General features: G+C 50.9%; 5 protein-coding genes across 5 annotated transcripts; 3 read left to right on the plus strand and 2 right to left on the minus strand.

Annotated features, from left to right (window-relative positions):
- Positions 1-112: 112 nt before the first annotated feature.
- Positions 113-2,236, plus strand: IAR55_007066 (uncharacterized protein; the record flags this gene model as incomplete). Its single annotated transcript, XM_066950142.1, has 6 exons — positions 113-315; positions 368-627; positions 680-774; positions 849-1,189; positions 1,254-1,461; positions 1,520-2,236. The coding sequence occupies 6 exons, from the start codon at positions 113-115 to the stop codon at positions 2,234-2,236; spliced, it is 1,824 nt and encodes a 607-aa protein (XP_066799357.1).
- A 626-nt stretch (positions 2,237-2,862) lies between these two features.
- IAR55_007067 (uncharacterized protein) lies at positions 2,863-7,020 on the plus strand (the record flags this gene model as incomplete). The annotated part of the gene is made up of 25 exons (XM_066950143.1): positions 2,863-2,902; positions 3,175-3,336; positions 3,390-3,613; positions 3,660-3,709; positions 3,761-3,781; positions 3,831-3,966; positions 4,014-4,082; positions 4,130-4,179; positions 4,255-4,303; positions 4,347-4,570; positions 4,622-4,652; positions 4,702-4,768; positions 4,820-5,030; positions 5,078-5,173; positions 5,223-5,256; positions 5,309-5,348; positions 5,399-5,454; positions 5,526-5,588; positions 5,637-5,662; positions 5,713-5,878; positions 5,931-6,014; positions 6,068-6,452; positions 6,500-6,720; positions 6,771-6,898; positions 6,951-7,020. 25 exons carry the CDS (start codon positions 2,863-2,865, stop codon positions 7,018-7,020), a joined length of 2,703 nt encoding a protein of 900 aa, XP_066799358.1.
- Positions 7,021-7,134: 114 nt separating this feature from the next.
- On the minus strand, positions 7,135-8,084 carry IAR55_007068 (uncharacterized protein; the record flags this gene model as incomplete). The annotated part of the gene is made up of 4 exons (XM_066950144.1): positions 7,135-7,456; positions 7,563-7,726; positions 7,820-7,901; positions 7,963-8,084. 4 exons carry the CDS (start codon positions 8,082-8,084, stop codon positions 7,135-7,137), a joined length of 690 nt encoding a protein of 229 aa, XP_066799359.1.
- A 141-nt stretch (positions 8,085-8,225) lies between these two features.
- IAR55_007069 (uncharacterized protein) lies at positions 8,226-12,369 on the minus strand (the record flags this gene model as incomplete). Its single annotated transcript, XM_066950145.1, has 11 exons — positions 8,226-8,292; positions 8,400-8,807; positions 8,861-9,149; positions 9,192-9,521; positions 9,564-9,584; positions 9,710-10,648; positions 10,698-10,851; positions 10,903-11,161; positions 11,421-11,712; positions 11,766-11,974; positions 12,017-12,369. The coding sequence occupies 11 exons, from the start codon at positions 12,367-12,369 to the stop codon at positions 8,226-8,228; spliced, it is 3,321 nt and encodes a 1,106-aa protein (XP_066799360.1).
- A 250-nt stretch (positions 12,370-12,619) lies between these two features.
- On the plus strand, positions 12,620-14,561 carry IAR55_007070 (uncharacterized protein; the record flags this gene model as incomplete). Its single annotated transcript, XM_066950146.1, has 4 exons — positions 12,620-13,694; positions 13,742-13,925; positions 14,249-14,356; positions 14,402-14,561. The coding sequence occupies 4 exons, from the start codon at positions 12,620-12,622 to the stop codon at positions 14,559-14,561; spliced, it is 1,527 nt and encodes a 508-aa protein (XP_066799361.1).
- Between the last annotated feature and the right edge of the window lie 2,594 nt (positions 14,562-17,155).

Here is a 17,155-nt window from a genome sequence, read left to right on the forward strand (position 1 = left end):
CTTTGCATTCCTCTTCGCTTACACCCTTGTACATGCTTCGTTGGGACGTGAAGATTGGCGACAGAGATCATCTGAATTACCTGTGATGGTCCCGGATCTTCCTATATGAGCAATGTCGACAGCGCCAATCTCCTCACAGCATTTCTCAGCACCTTCCCAGGAGAAGATTCATATCCAACCCCCTACTGAAGACTGGACGGTGATCAGGGAGAGGTGGACTGATCAGGCGATCCGAGAAGGAGACATCCCGACGCTCAGAAGGATCTCTGCTTTACCTGGAGGATTTGGGGGCGCCGACATAAGACAAAGGGCGTGGTGAGTGGGTCACTACAGGCAAAACCAATGAGTCTGACTCCCAAATTCTCAGGTCTTCGTTACTTCATACACATCGCTTGCCAGAAAACCGTCAGGTCACTGCGGATGATGTAGTCGATACGCCAGATGCTGCTCAGATCGTACAAGTGGCAATAGCTGTACAAGACGATGAGGTGGTCGACCCCGATAGCGACGCTTGCGAGCAAGACAGTGCAGCTGGTGTTTCGCCAGCTAGAATACCAGTCTCAGCCCACAAGGACGAGAGTCAAGTGAAACTGGACACCAACCGATCATTCGTTACTTATCCCAAAGGTGAGGTGTCACGGTCCGGATCTTTATGCCAAAGTAACGCCAAATGCTATAGGGATACCCGCACAATTGAAGCTGGACCTCCAGGCCGATCTACAAGATCTGATAGTGGGTGTTTTGAGGAAGTACCCTGCGTTGAGCTATTTTCAGGTGAGCAAAGTCGGCTGTAATATGACCAAAGAAGACATGTTTTGCTAAGTCAATGAGCGCCAAATGTGTCACAGGGCTACCATGACATTTTGTCTGTCCTATACCTTACCTTTGCGCCGCTGCAATCCGCCTGTTCGCCAAAATCCTCTTCGAAAAGCCAGCGAAACGAGGAAAAGGAAGGACCATGGCCAGTCGATGAAGAGGAGCCGCGACTCGACGGTGACAATAAGCGACTGGCTATGGTAGATGTTGCGGAGAACGAGAAGGTCGTAGTGGATTCTTCACTTCCTTACCAGTCCGTCAGTCGTGATTCACCCGAGTGGCGGGAATTACGCCGCTGTGCCGAAGCTGTCAGTCTGCATCGAGTGCGAGACGCTATGGGGAGTGGTATGCAGGGCATGATGGGTTTACTGCGGTGGGTGATCATACATCTTGGGAAATGCGGATAGGACGCCAGCTGACCAAGCGCTGCACTGAAGGATTTTGAAGCGTATTCTTCGGGCCGCAGATCCTAAGCTTTCTCAATTTTCCGCAAAGATATCTCCTGTACCCACACTGCCATTCTTTGCACTTTCGTGGGTTCTCACCCTCTTCTCGCACGATTGCGACAGTCTACCACCGATACAGAGAATGTTCGACTTTCTGCTGGCCAGAAACCCCATCTCTGCCGTGTATCTTGCCGTTGCCGTGAGTCTAAAATGGAGACTTTGTCCGGAAGCAGCCAAGTTAACGACCTGTTAATTAGATCCTGATAGCCAAAAAGCCTCAGATGCTTCGGATGGCGGAAGACCTCGGATCCGAGTACCATGAAGACCCATCTCTCCTCCATCCCCTATTTGTTCGTTTGCCACCCTTATATCCAGACACTCCGTCGACACCTGAGCCACCGAATACAGGGACTGTCCCCGGCACGAAAGCAACGACTCTCGACGATGACGACCCGAACCCTTACGAGCCAATCAAGCTGAGCGACCTTTTCAAACTTACGGACTGCTTGATGGATCAATATCCATGGGATGGGGAGATCGTCAAGGGGAAGGACATCCTGGGGAAGGGCAGTGTAGTGTGTAGCTACGACCTGGAGATGGGAGACGAGACCTGGTCGGTCGAGAATGCTTTGGCTTTGATCGACGTGGAGGTCGTAAAACCCGGCGTTGCCACGATGGACAACGATGAGGAAGAGGCGGACGAGACCGAACCAATATCTCGTCGGCCAACCCGCCGAAGTCTGTCTCTACGAATCCCGCGGCACAAGCTGAGCACCATGTTGGCGCTAGGGGTGGTGATCTTGGGGGTGGGGATGGCGGTGTACGGGGTCAAGGCGGGTGGCTCCGAGGCGAGATGGGGTCGATGGTGGGGTATGGTGATCCGGGGATGGGTTGGTAGGGAAAGCAAGAAGGCGGGTGAAGGGTGGGGAACGATGATCAGATTTGCGATCAAGAGCCTTGGAGAAATAGTCTAGAGAAGTAACTTATCCGAAGCAATTTTAAGCATACCACCCCACCTTTGTTGTTGTAGATCTTTTACGTTAGTGGTCCCCCACAGCAAGGCATGAGAGAAGAAAAGCACGTTTGCACCTATAATGTTCCACTCGACCTCGCACTCTCCTTTGGCCGTGGCAAACGCAACAACACCAGACACACAGTTGGCTGTAAACTGATGGGTGAATGCATGTGTCATATGGGCTCTGTGTTTTTGATGAATACTGACTGCCTCTCTGAGCACCGTGGGGTAAGCCAGGGTAAGGTAATCGACCACAAATGAACGCCCTGATTTTGTTGATTTTGTTTTTCCCAACGGAACTGGCCGGTTAAGGGATGGGAAATGAATGAACGCCCGCCCGCCGGCACAGTCACTGGTCGCAGTCACAGCTTGACCCGTTTCCCATGCCATCAGGTTCATTAGTGTCGCCGACCCGCTCACTTCCCTGGGCATACACATTTCATTCCCCATCTATCACCTCGGCGTGATCCATCCTTGTACTCGTTCTCAAGACAACACTCCACTGCCTCGTCAGTCATTGCTTTGACTTTTGCATCCATTCCCGTTCTCGCAACGCAAAGCCAAGTCAGGACGGCCCAAGGCAAGATGAGCACCCTCACCAAGGAGAACTTGGACAAGTTGCCAAGTGAGTACCGTTCCCCGTGGACCTATCATCCGGGGAGCCTTTCACATGCCGCGCTTGTATGACCTGCCTGGCGGTGTGATATGTATGGCTCTGTCAGTGCCCTGCGCTGCATTAGTCGCATCGCAGCGCTTTTAGCCAGGCCAACACTCCTTACTGGATGCCGAGCCACAGCTCACCGGACCTACACTGTCAAGTACTCTGTCAACCTCACTTGCGAGATCTGCCATTCTCCCTTCCTCCTCCGTCCGCTCACTGACATTTTGCGACCTCAGCGTCTCCGAGCGCCTCTCACGGTACCCCCAGCTCCCATGGGTCTCGAACTCCCTCGCTTCACCAGCCGGCCTTGTCCCGTCGATCCTCCATGTCGGCGGGCAACCCTCTCTCCATGAAGCATGTAGACACCAGTCAGATCGGTATTCCGGTGGTCACTCCTCGTAAGCAGGTCATCTGCGCTCCATGAGTTTTGGTACTCACAAACAGTGCACAGGCAAGGAACGTCCCGGTCACAAACGATCTCTCACTGGATCCTACTTCCCGGCTCAGAAGGGAATCGTTGACATGGAGGGTGAATGGCCCATTGGCGACGAGAAAACGTGGAAATCCGCACTCAAGGCCATGGAAATCGACAAGGAGAACCCTCAGGATGTCGCCAACACGGTTGTGCGACATGTCACGACCAGCCTGGCAAGGCAAGCCGGAAACATGGACACCGTGAGTGGTGTACAGCTCGTCCAATGGCTCGCTGATGAGTCGTCAGCTCGCTGCATACCAAGCTACCGCGTTGTCGGTGAGAGACCAGCTTCTTGAGTGAGCTGTGTGTTTGTCAAGCGAGAGCCCCGGACTGACAGCTAGTAACAGACGATGGAACGAGACAGCCATGTAAGCAGTTTCACGCTGAGTTGGATTCACCACTGAAGCATGCTTCCAGCCATCACACCGCCAAAGCTCCGAAGCGTATCTACTATCTGTCTATCGAGTGGCTCATCGGAAGGTCTCTCGACAATGCTGTCCTCAACCTTGGCATGAGAAACACGTACGAAGACGCCACCACGAAGCTTGGTTTCGTGAGTCATCGCCCTTGAGAATACCACTGACTTGCCAGAACTTTGAGGATTTGTTGAACGAGGAGCGAGACGCAGGTCTCGGTAACGGAGGTCTTGGTCGTCTTGCCGCGTGTTACGTGAGTTGTAGCTGTGTAGCCTCGACAGGGTGCTAACACAAACGTAGATCGACAGTATGGCCACCCTCAACCTTCCGGGATGGGGTTACGGTCTTAGGTATGTTCGACTGGGTGACTCCAGCTGATCACAATGCAGATACAATTACGGTATCTTCAAGCAGCTCATCTCCAGCACCGGCGAGCAGCTTGAGGCTCCCGATCCATGGCTTGACCGGGAAAACGTAAGATGAAATACTCACGACCCGTAGCTGACTCGATCCGCAGCCTTGGGAGATTGGTCGTCTTGATGTGACCTACCCCATTCGATTCTACGGACGGGTCGAGGCGGTTCCCAACTCGGACAAGGCTCTTTGGTCCGGTGGTATGGAGTGTCTTGCAGTTGCCTACGACACCCCGATCCCTGGTTTCAATACGAAGAACTGTGCAAATATCCGATTGTGGAGTGCCAAGCCCGTCCAAGGGTTTGATCTCAACTCCTTCAACGGTGAGTGTCCGTCCATTCGAGTCTGCTGACATATAGCCGGTAACTACGAGGCCAGTGTCGCTGCGAGCAGTGAGGTGGAGAACATCGTGGGTATACGCGGCCCAATCTACGAATTCAACCTGACGCTTTCTGCAGACCCGTGTGCTGTACCCCAACGACAACATGTATGCGGGCAAGAAGCTGCGTATTATGCAGCAGTACCGTTAGTATATCTCTATACAAGATCTATCAGCAATGCTGACTATCTTCGCAGTCTGGGTCAGCGCGTCTCTCCAGGACATCCTGAGGCGTTTCACCAAGCTCGACCTGCCATGGACGGATCTTCCGGATTACATTTGTATCCAGATGAACGACACTCACCCAACTCTTGCCATTCCCGAGCTTATGAGAATCCTCATGGATGAGGAGGAGATCGACTACAACACGGCTTGGTCTATCACCACAAAGGTCTTCGCCTACACCAAGTGGGTTATGCTTTCACGATAATTGATTCAGCTGACAATTTCGACAGCCACACTGTCTTGCCAGAGGCTTTGGAGCGATGGCAAGTTGACCTTTTCGAGAGCTTGTTGCCTCGACACTTGCAGATCATTTACAGGATCAATTAGTGAGCTCTTTGATTTTATCCTCAAACAGTAAGATTAATGTGCAAACAGCGATTTCCTCGGCGCGATTGCCAAACGATGGCCAGTGCGTATCATCTTTCCATGTCACATTGCCGTGTCTGACGCTACTATGCCAGGGCGATATGGAACGTATCAGGAGGATGAGTATTATTGAGGGTGAGTCTGGTACCTGTAGCATGAGAAATGTCCTAGCTCACGGAATGCAGAGGGTACCCCCAAATACGTCCGAATGGCGTATCTCGCCATTGTCGCATCGTTCAAGGTGAGTGATTGGTCACCGGGCAGCTGCTGAAAGACTTCCAGATCAACGGTGTAGCCGAGCTCCACAGTCAGCTCTTGCAAGCAACCATCTTCAAGGACTTTGTCGAGTTTAAAGGCAGAGACTCTTTCACAAATGTATGTCGTGTACATGCCACCGACGGACAAGGGCTGACAAAAGCACAGGTCACTAACGGTATCACTCCTCGTCGGTATGTAGCAGCTCAAAACGATCCAGCAGGACCCTCTGACACCCTCGCAGATGGCTCTTACAGTGCAACCCCCAGTTCGCTGCGCTCATCACACACACCCTGGGCACCGACCATTGGCTTACCCACCTCAAGGAGCTCAAGACGCTCTTGCCCATGGCCGAGAACGAAGAGTTTAGGAAGGCTTTCGTGGGCATCAAGATGGAAAACAAACGTCGTGTGCGTGCTCGCCAGCTTCCGCAGTGCAAGATTGCTGACTTGCTTTGCACAGCTTGCTGATCTCATCGAAGCCGAGCTCGGAATCCAACTCAACATTGAGAGTGTGTTCATGACGCAGATCAAGCGACTCCACGAGGTTCGTACCGTCATTTCCAAAGGGTCTCTGCCAGCTGATCACATTTTCTTCAGTACAAGAGACAAACCCTCAACCTCTTCGGTATCATCTACCGATATCTCCGAATCAAGCGGGCTACTCCCGAAGAGCGCAAGTCCATCACCAAGCATACCGCGATCTTCGCCGGCAAAGCCGCACCTGGTTACTACATTGCTAAGCTGGTCATTCGACTAATCAACAACGTCGCCAAGGTCGTCAACAACGACCCCGACGTCGGTGACGTCCTCAAGGTCGTCTTTATCCCGGATTACAGCGTTTCCATTGCCGAGGTGTTGGTTCCTGCTTCGGACGTCAGTGTGCAGATCAGTACTGCAGGCACAGAGGCTTCCGGTACGAGTAACATGAAACTTGCTCTGAACGGTGCCTTGTTGCTCGGCACCGTCGACGGTGCGAACGTTGGTAAGTAAGCCGATACGGTTGTCATCTACTTCCTGACCATTTCGCAGAAATCGCCGAGGACGCTGGCGAGGATCAGTCCTTCCTTTTCGGACATCTTACCGAGCAGGTTGAGGGAGTCCGTTTCAGCAATTCGTATCAACCTACTCCGCTGGAACAGCGATCCTCAGAGCTTCAAGACGTTTTCAGAGCGATTGAGAGTGGGACGTTCGGCGATGGTCAGACTTATGAGCCTCTCCTCAAAACCGTCTACGAACATGATTACTACCTTGTCAGTCGGTCAGAGTTGTCAACCAGTCAGATGCTGACCTTTGTTTCTAGGTGTCAAACGACTTTGGCTCTTACCTCTCCGCTGAGAAACTCATGGATGAGTGCTACGCTGATAAGACCGAATGGACCAAGAAAGCGATCATCACGGCCTTCAACATGGGCGACTTCAGTAGTGATAGGTGGGTTTGTAATCAGGGATTGGGACAGCTCGATGCTGATTGCAAGTTGCAGATCCGTGCAAGACTATGCAGATGGCATCTGGAGTGTTGAGCCTTGTGAGGTCCCGAAGAATGCGGCATAAGTCGTCCTCACCAGTAAGCGTCAGGGAAACAATATCGGTCTGTGGAAAAGTAGATTGTTTGTGAAAACGAATGCAACATCATGAATGGGTCATACAACAAGTCCAGTGGGCCTATTACTCATCTTGGTCCAGTTTGCGGCGCTTTTCTTCCTCGCTATTGGTGGCATTGTCCGGCGCTTGTCGTTTTGCACCCGCAGTTGAGGAAGAGTTCGATTCGAGATTCGCAGCCGCCGGAGGATCTGTCAGCCGTTCTGAGGCGGAGCCCGTGACCGTCGAAGCCGGCTTAGTCTTCTTCTTTACTACAATACCTTTCATGAAGGACTTGACGTCTTTTCGAGCGGGTTTCACAGGCACCTTTTTCGATGCAGTAGAAGCAGCCGAGGCGAGGACTGGCGGCTCCGTTGTTGCTTGCGAAGCATGCTTTGCTGCTAGTCGCCTATAACGAAATCCGTCAGCGGCATTGCACAGCGCAGTTCGAAGGCCGGGGATGGTAGTCCAAATCAGGCTAACAACGAAATGCGTTAAGTTTGACAGACACTCACTCTCTGTATTCTCTGACTTCGTCCGCTTCCCTCTCCTCCACCTTTCGTTGTTCAGCTCTCTTTTCAGCTTCCTTTTCCGCCAGGAATCGCTGTTCTTCCGAGTCAAGTCCCCTCCATTGATTCGACAGCTTCATCTTGGAATCCCATTCTTCCTTCTTGGTGTCCTGTTGCCCGGACGGCGATGGATCAGCGGGCCATCCAGTTGACTAGGCTTCTGGGAAGAGGAGTACGGCAGGCACAGGGATGATGAAAGTTACTTTTTGCGACTGTAGTCGTTCGAACAATGTTCGAGGGTCATATTCCTGTTCAGGCTCTTCTGGAGGCGGCTCCTGCCCGATTCTGGATCATCACTGTCAGACGCCTTCGGCTTGTCCTGAATAGCAATTGCTTGGAGACTCACCTCGCATATGCTTCCTTCCATTCCTTCTGTTTGTTCTCCTTTGCTTCATCAATTGCCGTCTGGGACTCGAACCTGGAAGACATTGTGCTGGTAGCAGCAGCTAGCGCTGCATCAGGATCCATGCTGATTGCTGGTGAGATGTGCGTGTATGAAGTAACCTAACGGTTCAACCGCAAAGGAGAGACGAAAACGGTCATGCTTTGTTGTTGCGGAAATGTTGATACAAAAAGCAGTGACGTCATCATTTCCGACGCATCCATCTGCTACCACAATATCCCGGCTATAAACACCAAAACCAGGTTCACTAGGGGAGGAAGTAGCCATGTCCGCCTACTGCCATACACGAATGCGACCACAGCCAAAAGGAACAAAGCACATCGGCAGCCTTGGATGAGGCTGACAGGAATCAGCGATGGGCTCGTCGTGAAAACGCTCACAAGTCTCGTTTCTTCGGGATGGCTCCCTGGCTTAATAGCGCCACAGTCAAAATTGCGGGGACAATTTGAAAGAGGTTGTGGTCTGTGGCGAAGGGGTGCGACCACTTAGTCCACAGACTACGAGCCCAGACGAGTAATGCTGTAGCTTTGAACGGCAACATCAACAGCATGAGCAAAACCACAGTCGTGGACATGTCGACAGATGAAGGCTTGAGAATCAGCACTCGATTCCTTCGGATCTCACTCACAATGGGAGACGGTCTTGCTCTGAAAACGGTGACAGACGTCCACAAAACGGCGAACGAAATGACAAAAGCAAGTTGGTGAGGCACAAGTAGATATACCAGTATGGATACAAGCGCTGAGGGTATCAGTACGCCAAGAGCATTTGTCTCCTCGTTGATTATTCTACAACCTTGATAAGCGCTACGTGACCGTGTAAAGTAGCGTCGATCACTCACTTCGTATTGTCGTCGTTCGAGGTTCGCAACGCCGTAGATATGCCACTACTCAATCTGAGTGTGGCTTCCAATACAGTCCATATTAAGCAAAGGAACCCAAAAGACCATCCGGCGAAGAGAATTATAAGCGGCAAGTATACAGCCTGAAAGGTACCGAGGAACATGGTCTGACTACCAGGAACTCTCGCAATACAATGTAGTGATGCTCCCAACATCAGTCCTGCCGTGACCAAGGGCATCCACCGCCGAGCTACTTGCTCAAGTGCACTCCCGAACGATGTAAAGTGACCTGCAGACCGGGATCAGTCAAATCCGCACAAGCTGAACTCACCGCTCGTCATCAGCTTTGTCATCTGCCACATAATCACCACAGCCACCCACGCGATAGGCCATGCGATAACTGTCATGCGATAACGGGAGACGATTTTGGCTAGTACGGAAGATATCTCCGTGGATACAAGAATTTGATCGATTGAACATTCCGGCATCTGATAGATCTCCAAGACGAGTTCTCCAGCGATGCTCCCTTCTGGAAGGAAAGGTGCGGATGCCGTGTGTGAGTGCAGACGTATGGGTTCCGAAGTGACCGAGTGGAAGCGTGATTCGAACGTGGCGACAGTATCTCCCGCACTGGTGACATGTCTGAGCAGAGGTCGACGGCCTGACCACATCCGTTAGCCCCGCAGCTTGTTGTTTGACGGACCTTTGCATTTCCCGAAGCTGGCTATTAAACGATGCGTTCTGAGGGAGGATGGACGAATTGCGGGGAAACGAAGTGTTAGATGGGACACATAGCTTTCGTTGCGATTTCGCTCTGTTGGTCAGCTCAGCGCCATGTCATTGACTTACTCCAAGCGGTCCCCTGCACCGAGTAGGTTTTACGTACTCCCATGACTAGCCAGTCTGTTGTGGTCGAATCAACCAGCAACGTTTCCAAAGGTTCTGTGGCAGAGACATCTACAGCGAACATCGTCTCGTCGGGTTTGTTACCCTCGCCCGGTAATGGGAACGGTGCGTCTGGGTTCGCTGGTCTGGGTAATGTGAGATGGGCAGATGACACTCTCTTGCACTTATTATCCCTATCACACTGCTTGAGCTGGATATCTTGCGCGCGCCCAGGCTGACCCAGGAGCGTCACGTTTGGATACGTCATCGGTAGACTTCTCCAATCGGAAAGAGCGTTCGTAGATGGATGACTAAGATCGTCGTCCAGTAACCACGTCCTTGCGATTGATAATTTATCGGCACGTTCCTTCGAGGTGGTCATTTCGAGCAGTACCTTCGCGACGCGCCAGCGAATCTGATGACACCAGACCATGGCTTGATGATCAATACCGGTCCAAACACCTGGGATTCCAGTGGTAAACACCGCGAGGCCGTCAGCCGGTGTAATAATGGTCGATGACAGAGCACAACTGTCAGATACTACTTGCTCGTCTGATATACCTCCGCAGAGGGACACGAGCAAGGGGCGTCGGGTCGTCTTGGGCTCAACATTGACACTATGATATATGCGGTCCATATCGTATTCCAAACTGAGAGGCGGGATGAGGTGTGGTGAAGACATGGTGAAGATGACGTCCACCATGTCGGCGACGCTGGAGTCAACTGCCAGTCTAGATACTATGCCACCCATGGAGTGGGCGAGCAGAGTAACTTGTCGCGGTCGATCGGCTATATCAAGGTGTTGATACTCTCGAAGTACTCGATAGATGCATTGTAGAAGAAAGTCGGCCTGGTCTCGCAACGTACCCGCATCGAAAGCGGAGAGCTCCTCATTCAAGTCCACTGAGCCAGAGTTAGCATGTCTCCATCTCGTCCGGGACTGGACACTCACCAGTGAAAAAGTCTAACTTCTTGGCCCTCTCTTGCCCTTCCGCTCGACCACCCGGCTTTCCGTAATATTGTCGTGATGCAGATGATGCGATAGAGCGAACCTGCTGATAGGATCCAGCGTTGCCCGGCACAAAAATCACGGGATGTCCATTGACCTGCGGCACGCATAAGCATTGAGTGAGAAACGGATATTTTCGTATACTAACGGTGTTCTCGAAATCCCATCCCTGCTCGCGATACAGATACAGGCTGTAGCGTCGGGATGGTTTGTCCAACCATTCAACAGGTGTGTAAGACGGCATCATCCAGCTCATCTCGCAGCCCCAAGCGCCAGAGAGACGTATATCCTCGCGGTAGCATCGATAGGTGATCCAAGAAAGGGCGAGTGCCAGGAAGCCGAACAGGAGGGTGAACGGCTGAAGAACTGTCGATGACTGGGAAGTGTTGGGGTCCACATGGTCACGTCTTGGCACTTGAGGAGATCGTGAAGATCGTGTCCAGAATCTCATGACCCCGTATCACGCATCACCATGCAAGGGTGAAGAAGTGAGAAAAGCAGAGAAGGTGAATTGAAATGAAACGCATCGAGTGGAGGCATTCTTCTACGTAGTCAGGTTTTTTTGGTTGAAATCGTTTGTTGCAACCGTCCTTGCGGCTATGCATGTACAAGAGAGGTGCGAGGATGATACAGATGCTACTTTTACAGATGTCTGAACGATCTCACAGAGTGATCGCAAAATTGTTCTTCTTTGGACCATCTTGATCGATCACTTTCCTCCTCCATCGTTCGACCCCTTCCTCACCGGGCTGATGCCATCTCCACAACCAGTATCCAACCTTGCCGCCATCCTTCCACTGCTCCTTGACGAGATGGAAGCCGACGCATCTCATGAGAGCTACGCATGACGATATCGAGATGTATCGTGAGTTAGCCAGGCAGGGTAGAGGCAACACAAGGAACAAAAGTGAATCGCTTCGTGGTTTGAGTTGAGCGTGTATCAACCGTAACATTCGACCTGTTCGTCGCTTAGCGGAACGCTCCCTGATACCGAGTTCGTCCTCAACATACCTCTCCCTTGCGGATCGCTGACGAAATTGAGGACCAGACTACAACTGATAATGTCGAATGCTTCATCCTCTGTCGAAGGCAAGGGCCGTTGGAAGAAATCTTGCTCCAAGATGTCAGGGTGTTGTGAGTGCAGATCGATGGGCGAATTGTCTATCCAAGCGGAGCAGCCACCGTAGTTGCTCGGCGTCAGAGCCCCCAGTTCAAGCATCCTGTCGCGTGTCAGTAACATCACGTTGAACACGTTCACATACCGGAGTCGACCGCTCTTATCCATGCCCATCTCTTCCAGCCATTTGATGAGAATCTTTGAGGTATCTCCTCCCCGTTCACGAGACTGTCCTAATTTGCTAGCCCTCTGATAAGCCTCGAGCCCGCCAAGACTCTCTAACTCATGGTCAATTCGATCGAGTGATTGTTGGATCTGCCTTGATTCAGAGTTGCCTTTCGCTGCCGCGAGGTCGCGTCTGAGTATCGCTTGTCTCTTGAGAAGGGTGTGATACGAGGCAATGGTGGCTTGGGTAAGCTTGTGAGATACCGCTGCTTTTGTGGGACCAGCGACACTCTTTGTCAAGGGAGCTTTTTTGGATCGTCTCTTGGCACGCATGATGATCCGCCGCCGGATGTGAATCAATGACTGTCGAGCAAGATACCAACCGCTCAGAGAGTGGAAAGTCTGAGTTACCTAGGAGTGGAGGTGGAAATACTGTGACTCCCCTGTCTCTGTTCCATGAACACCATCATCATCCGTCCCTTCCTCTTGCTCAACTCGGCCCTTGGGTCGCACCCTCAACCTCACCGCTCTGCTTTCATCATACACGCAGAAACAGCATAACGTCGACAAGATCGGTCTCATGATGCTGTCGCCCAACAAAAGGTACAATGACACTTCATCCTCCGGTTCCGCTCAGCCCTTGGCCCCCGCTTCACACGCTTCCTCCTCTTCCTCCGACTTTGGTGCTTTCACTTCAGCTGACCACATACAACGACAACCTCCAACCTTGCACGAGACAGACCTTCTGGGATCATTTGATGATCCTCATCCAGCTTCCGAGCGTCGAAGGTCGCCAAGAACAGCCTTTGCAGACGTAGATCTTCTGGGAGGGGACGATTGGGTCAATCGATCACGTCAACCGCATAACGTGTCTCAATTGCCAGACCTGCTATCCTCACCTAGCCATGATCCTGCTCCTCCAACAGCCTCCTCTCCTATACACGTAGACCTACCGCCCCGGCCCACCGATATCGCACCCGACTATGTACCTCCCATTCGGTCACCCCGTCGTTTGTCGACCAACTACTTTGCGTCGAGTCTGAGCTCACCCCCATTGGTCACCGATGCTGGAAGCGATATCATTTTTCATCCCTCGCATGAGTCTGGGCGAGATAGTGCTGTTGGTGAAATGAGGAGAGTACAGCGAACAAATTCGCGAAACAGCACGTTGTCATCGGTTCCCATCTCGGCGCACGATATTCACGTTGAAGCAAATCAACAGCGCACATTCACACATAGCCCACCGCACGGTAAACTCCTCGACACTCTCGCTACTACTACCAAGCTGGCCTCAAAATGGCGGTCCGTTCTGAACCACTCAACATTCGTGCCTCCTGGTCATGCGCTGAATGAGCAGCAATTTAACCACCCACAAACAACCCTTGCCGAGCCGATACCGATCGATGTCACTCACGACACCCCTTTCGCCTCTGCCGATCAGATCGCTGGTAGTTATACGGCACCAGCTGGAGCTCCTGGTTTTGATCCCCGGGAGGCACGCGTGAAGGGCCCCCAGCGGGGAGAAGAAGAGTGGGGACACATCAGACTGTCAGGAAGACGGGAAACCACCGATCAGGTTCTAAAAGTTGCAGATGCCGACAGCTTGAGGCAGCATTTGCCCCCTAGACAGCGGCTAGCGAGCATCTGGACACTCCTGTGTGCGTGCTGATATCTCAGAAGAAGACCGTTCACTGACACTGAGCAGTTTCATTGGACCAACACGGTGCTTCCCTTTCCACACTATATCGATTGGTCGACAAATATGCTCAATCGCATCCAACGTCTGGAAATGTGCTAGTGGTTCGGGACGGCAAGGGGGGCCGCTTTGGGGTATTCATGAATGAGGCCATAGTGAAACGGGAAGGCACATACTATGGTAGTGGTGAATCGTAAGTTCAATGGACTATGAATGTACCTGCCTGAAGCTGATCACTACAACCTCAAAACAACGCTTTCCTCATTTTCGTTCATGACCCCGCTGTCGTGATGACACCGACCTTTCTTCTCCTTGTCTGCCACCCGCCCATGTGACCGTCCGCGCTATCCTGTATTTCCCGAAAACGTCTTTGGCACCGTTGTGTCGTCGTTTCATTTGACCACCTATGATTGCTGTCGATTTTGTTCTGCTCATCAACGCTGTCAACCGCCCGCTCGTGATCATCCACAAATACTGCCCGAAACCAAATCATATTGACCTTCCCAATGAGATCAGGTTCCTTTTCAAGCTTTCTCCAACCTCTCAAGCCCGATCGTTCAAATGGACTGGACAAAATCAATACTTTGCTCTTTGCGAGTCAGGTTTTGTATCCTTCGGGGGCGGGTGAGTCTTGATGCGAGGGATTCTGCTGATGTTGGAATCATGCAGCGCTGGTGTGTACGGTCTCCTGCTTGACTCTACGTTCACACACAACTCCTCCGCCACTTGCCCGGCCTACAACAACGAGATACTGTGCGAGTCAGGATCACGAGTCTCAAATCAGGCCGTCCCTTTCGAATGTTTAGGCCTCGAGGTCTGGGGGACATAGAAAGACCTTGTTGTAGTCATCATTGAGTACTTGTAGCTAGTATCCCTGCGCGATTCTGCGCGATTCTTCACTGCCTACGTCTCATACAGCATCATGGCATAGCGAAAGCGGATGACTGGCGAATGTCACCGTTCCATATGCACATACTGATCTGGCTTGTGGCCATGTGGAACCTTTACAACCTTCACGCGAGAGAGATCCCTCTGACAACGTCTTCTGGACCTTTCTTTGTCTTCGTCACGCTGCTACGCCGACCGACCGATGATCCCGTCATATAGCCGCTAAAGACTGGAGAGCTCGCACGTCTTTCTGCAAATCTTGCGGAAGTTTGGCCGAGTTATTGGGGTCTGGTCTACTTTAAAGATCTCGCTTAAGAGAATGGCCAAGTACATGTTGCTTGATGTAACTCGTGCAAGATGTCTAAGATCAAAATGTATTGTACGGAGAGAACAAATCAATATGGACAAGGGGCTACTATCTAACTTCGTCTATTTTGAGATAAATAAATATCTTCGTTGTGCTAACTGCTCCAAAAATTGCGGACTGTTCGATCAAAGACTAGGTAAGGTGTTCAGGCAAAAGTTGGCAAAGATCAGTAGTGATGACGCATTGCTAGACCCGATGTTTGACGTTATGTGTGGTAGTATTCGGAACTTCTGTTAACCTTTGATTGCCAACATTCGAACTCCTCTTGTCTTTGCGAAAGTCTGTCATAGTCCGCAAGTAGGCGGTGAAGTCAAAGCTTGTACTGGAACCCGAGCGTGACACATCTGCTCAATCCGTGCGTCCCGCCTGTGTACTTGAAGGAGCAACAATGGGTGACTTCTCGACTCATGACCCAACACAACCATCCAGAAATACTACAGAACCATGGAGGACTGTTTGCAAGTCCTACAATGATTTCCCATGATCACCAGCGGAGTTGACCAAAACATTCTCATAGTTTTTTTTCTCCTTTCTCCTTTCTGAGCTATGGATTGAATTGGATTGGATTTGCATCAAAGGTCACACAGCCGGTTTGCATCTCTTTTTTCTCCTTAAGCATGCCACCATTGCCCTGACACATGTGCTTTGCAAGCATAGTTTTGCAAGCACAGATTGATCTAAGTGACAAAAGTGAGTCAAATCTTTTGGAGTATATGTCACGGGCCACACCAACCAACAAGGATATCTGTTGTTCAGCACACCAGACAAGAGACAAAAGCCTACAATTGCTGATGGGTTCTCTGCTTCGGATACAAGGGGCAAAGTTTGTGAAATTTGGACTAAGTGGTGTTCTAACTTGAGGGTTTACTAATGAGAACAGCTGTCACGATGAGCAATGTGGCCTCAGTCAATGAGCCCTATCACAGAATGGGACAGCACAATATGGGGATAACAAGGATAACGAGGACAACAAAGATAGCGAGGATAACAAGGAACTTGACACGTATATCTAGAGGGCTTGTGCAGCTCTAGATAAACTCAGGTACCACAGTGATATTGTTGAAAGGAGAGCGAGGTACTAGGTATGACTTTCAATCGAGAAATCGCTAGGGAAAGACTAGAACAATGAGGACTGACGCCATGTATATACATCCTCCACTACCCCATCCACCAGGATGCATAGAACATCAATCAACTTCCTCCTGTTTCTATTGTTCACCTGTGACGCCCTTCAGCTTGGGCTTTGGCGAGTATATCGAGTTGCGCTTGAAGATATCAAAGATGTTGAGGATATCCAGAGGGTTTACGTAACCATGGGCTATTTGTGGTTGTGGTGGAATGGCCGTCATGACAACAGCCAAATATGCGCTGGTCAATGTAACAAGATTATTCAAAGTGATAATATTCAAAGGTACTACTACAATAGGACCAAACTCTAGGATTGACAGGGAACTATTTTCTTTTTGTACTACATTCATTCATGCACATATCCCTTTCTTCATCAAAATTTGCCAAACCTTGCATGTGCAATGACATTTTTGCCAGATGTGGAAAGAATCCCCGGGTGGCTGAACAATTGGTGTATTTGCAGCATGGGGTAGCAGGGAGTTGGCAAGTTTCGACAACGTTCCGGTTGTTCCTCCGATAAATGCCGTTTTGTCCAAATGTTTGTCAGACTGGGAACTTTGTCGGATATTGGCCTTGCTGGTATATGATTGTGACAACAATCAATTCATTGCTTGCAACTTTCTTTGCCTTGGACATTGTCAAAAAGGCTCTTAAGAGTTTTCTGAATCTTGACCATGTAGGCACTTCCTTGCTTACAACACACACTACTGTAGCACCCCTCCATGGGGGTATGGTATCACTTCCGCCAAGGTGATTCTTTGTGGCACACCCAAGACTTGGTGGAGCAGGGAAATCACCAAATTTTCATCAGAACTAGAGAGAAAGTAAAAACTGCGGATAGCTAAGTACAGTACCATGGCAACACTGTGTCGCTGTGTAAGCGTTGTAGCTTTTACGCAAGCGACTGATCATCTAATTCTAACAGAGCTTCACCCCCGACTCTCTCACAATGGTGATGTTTCATTCTCCCACAATGGTGACCATCTAAGCTTTGTCTGACTTTACTCAAGATTCCTTTCCCTAGCTAGTCCTCTCAACTC

This window comes from Kwoniella newhampshirensis (assembly GCF_039105145.1).
Source record: "Kwoniella newhampshirensis strain CBS 13917 chromosome 10 map unlocalized Ctg15, whole genome shotgun sequence".
NCBI lineage: Eukaryota > Fungi > Basidiomycota > Tremellomycetes > Tremellales > Cryptococcaceae > Kwoniella > Kwoniella newhampshirensis.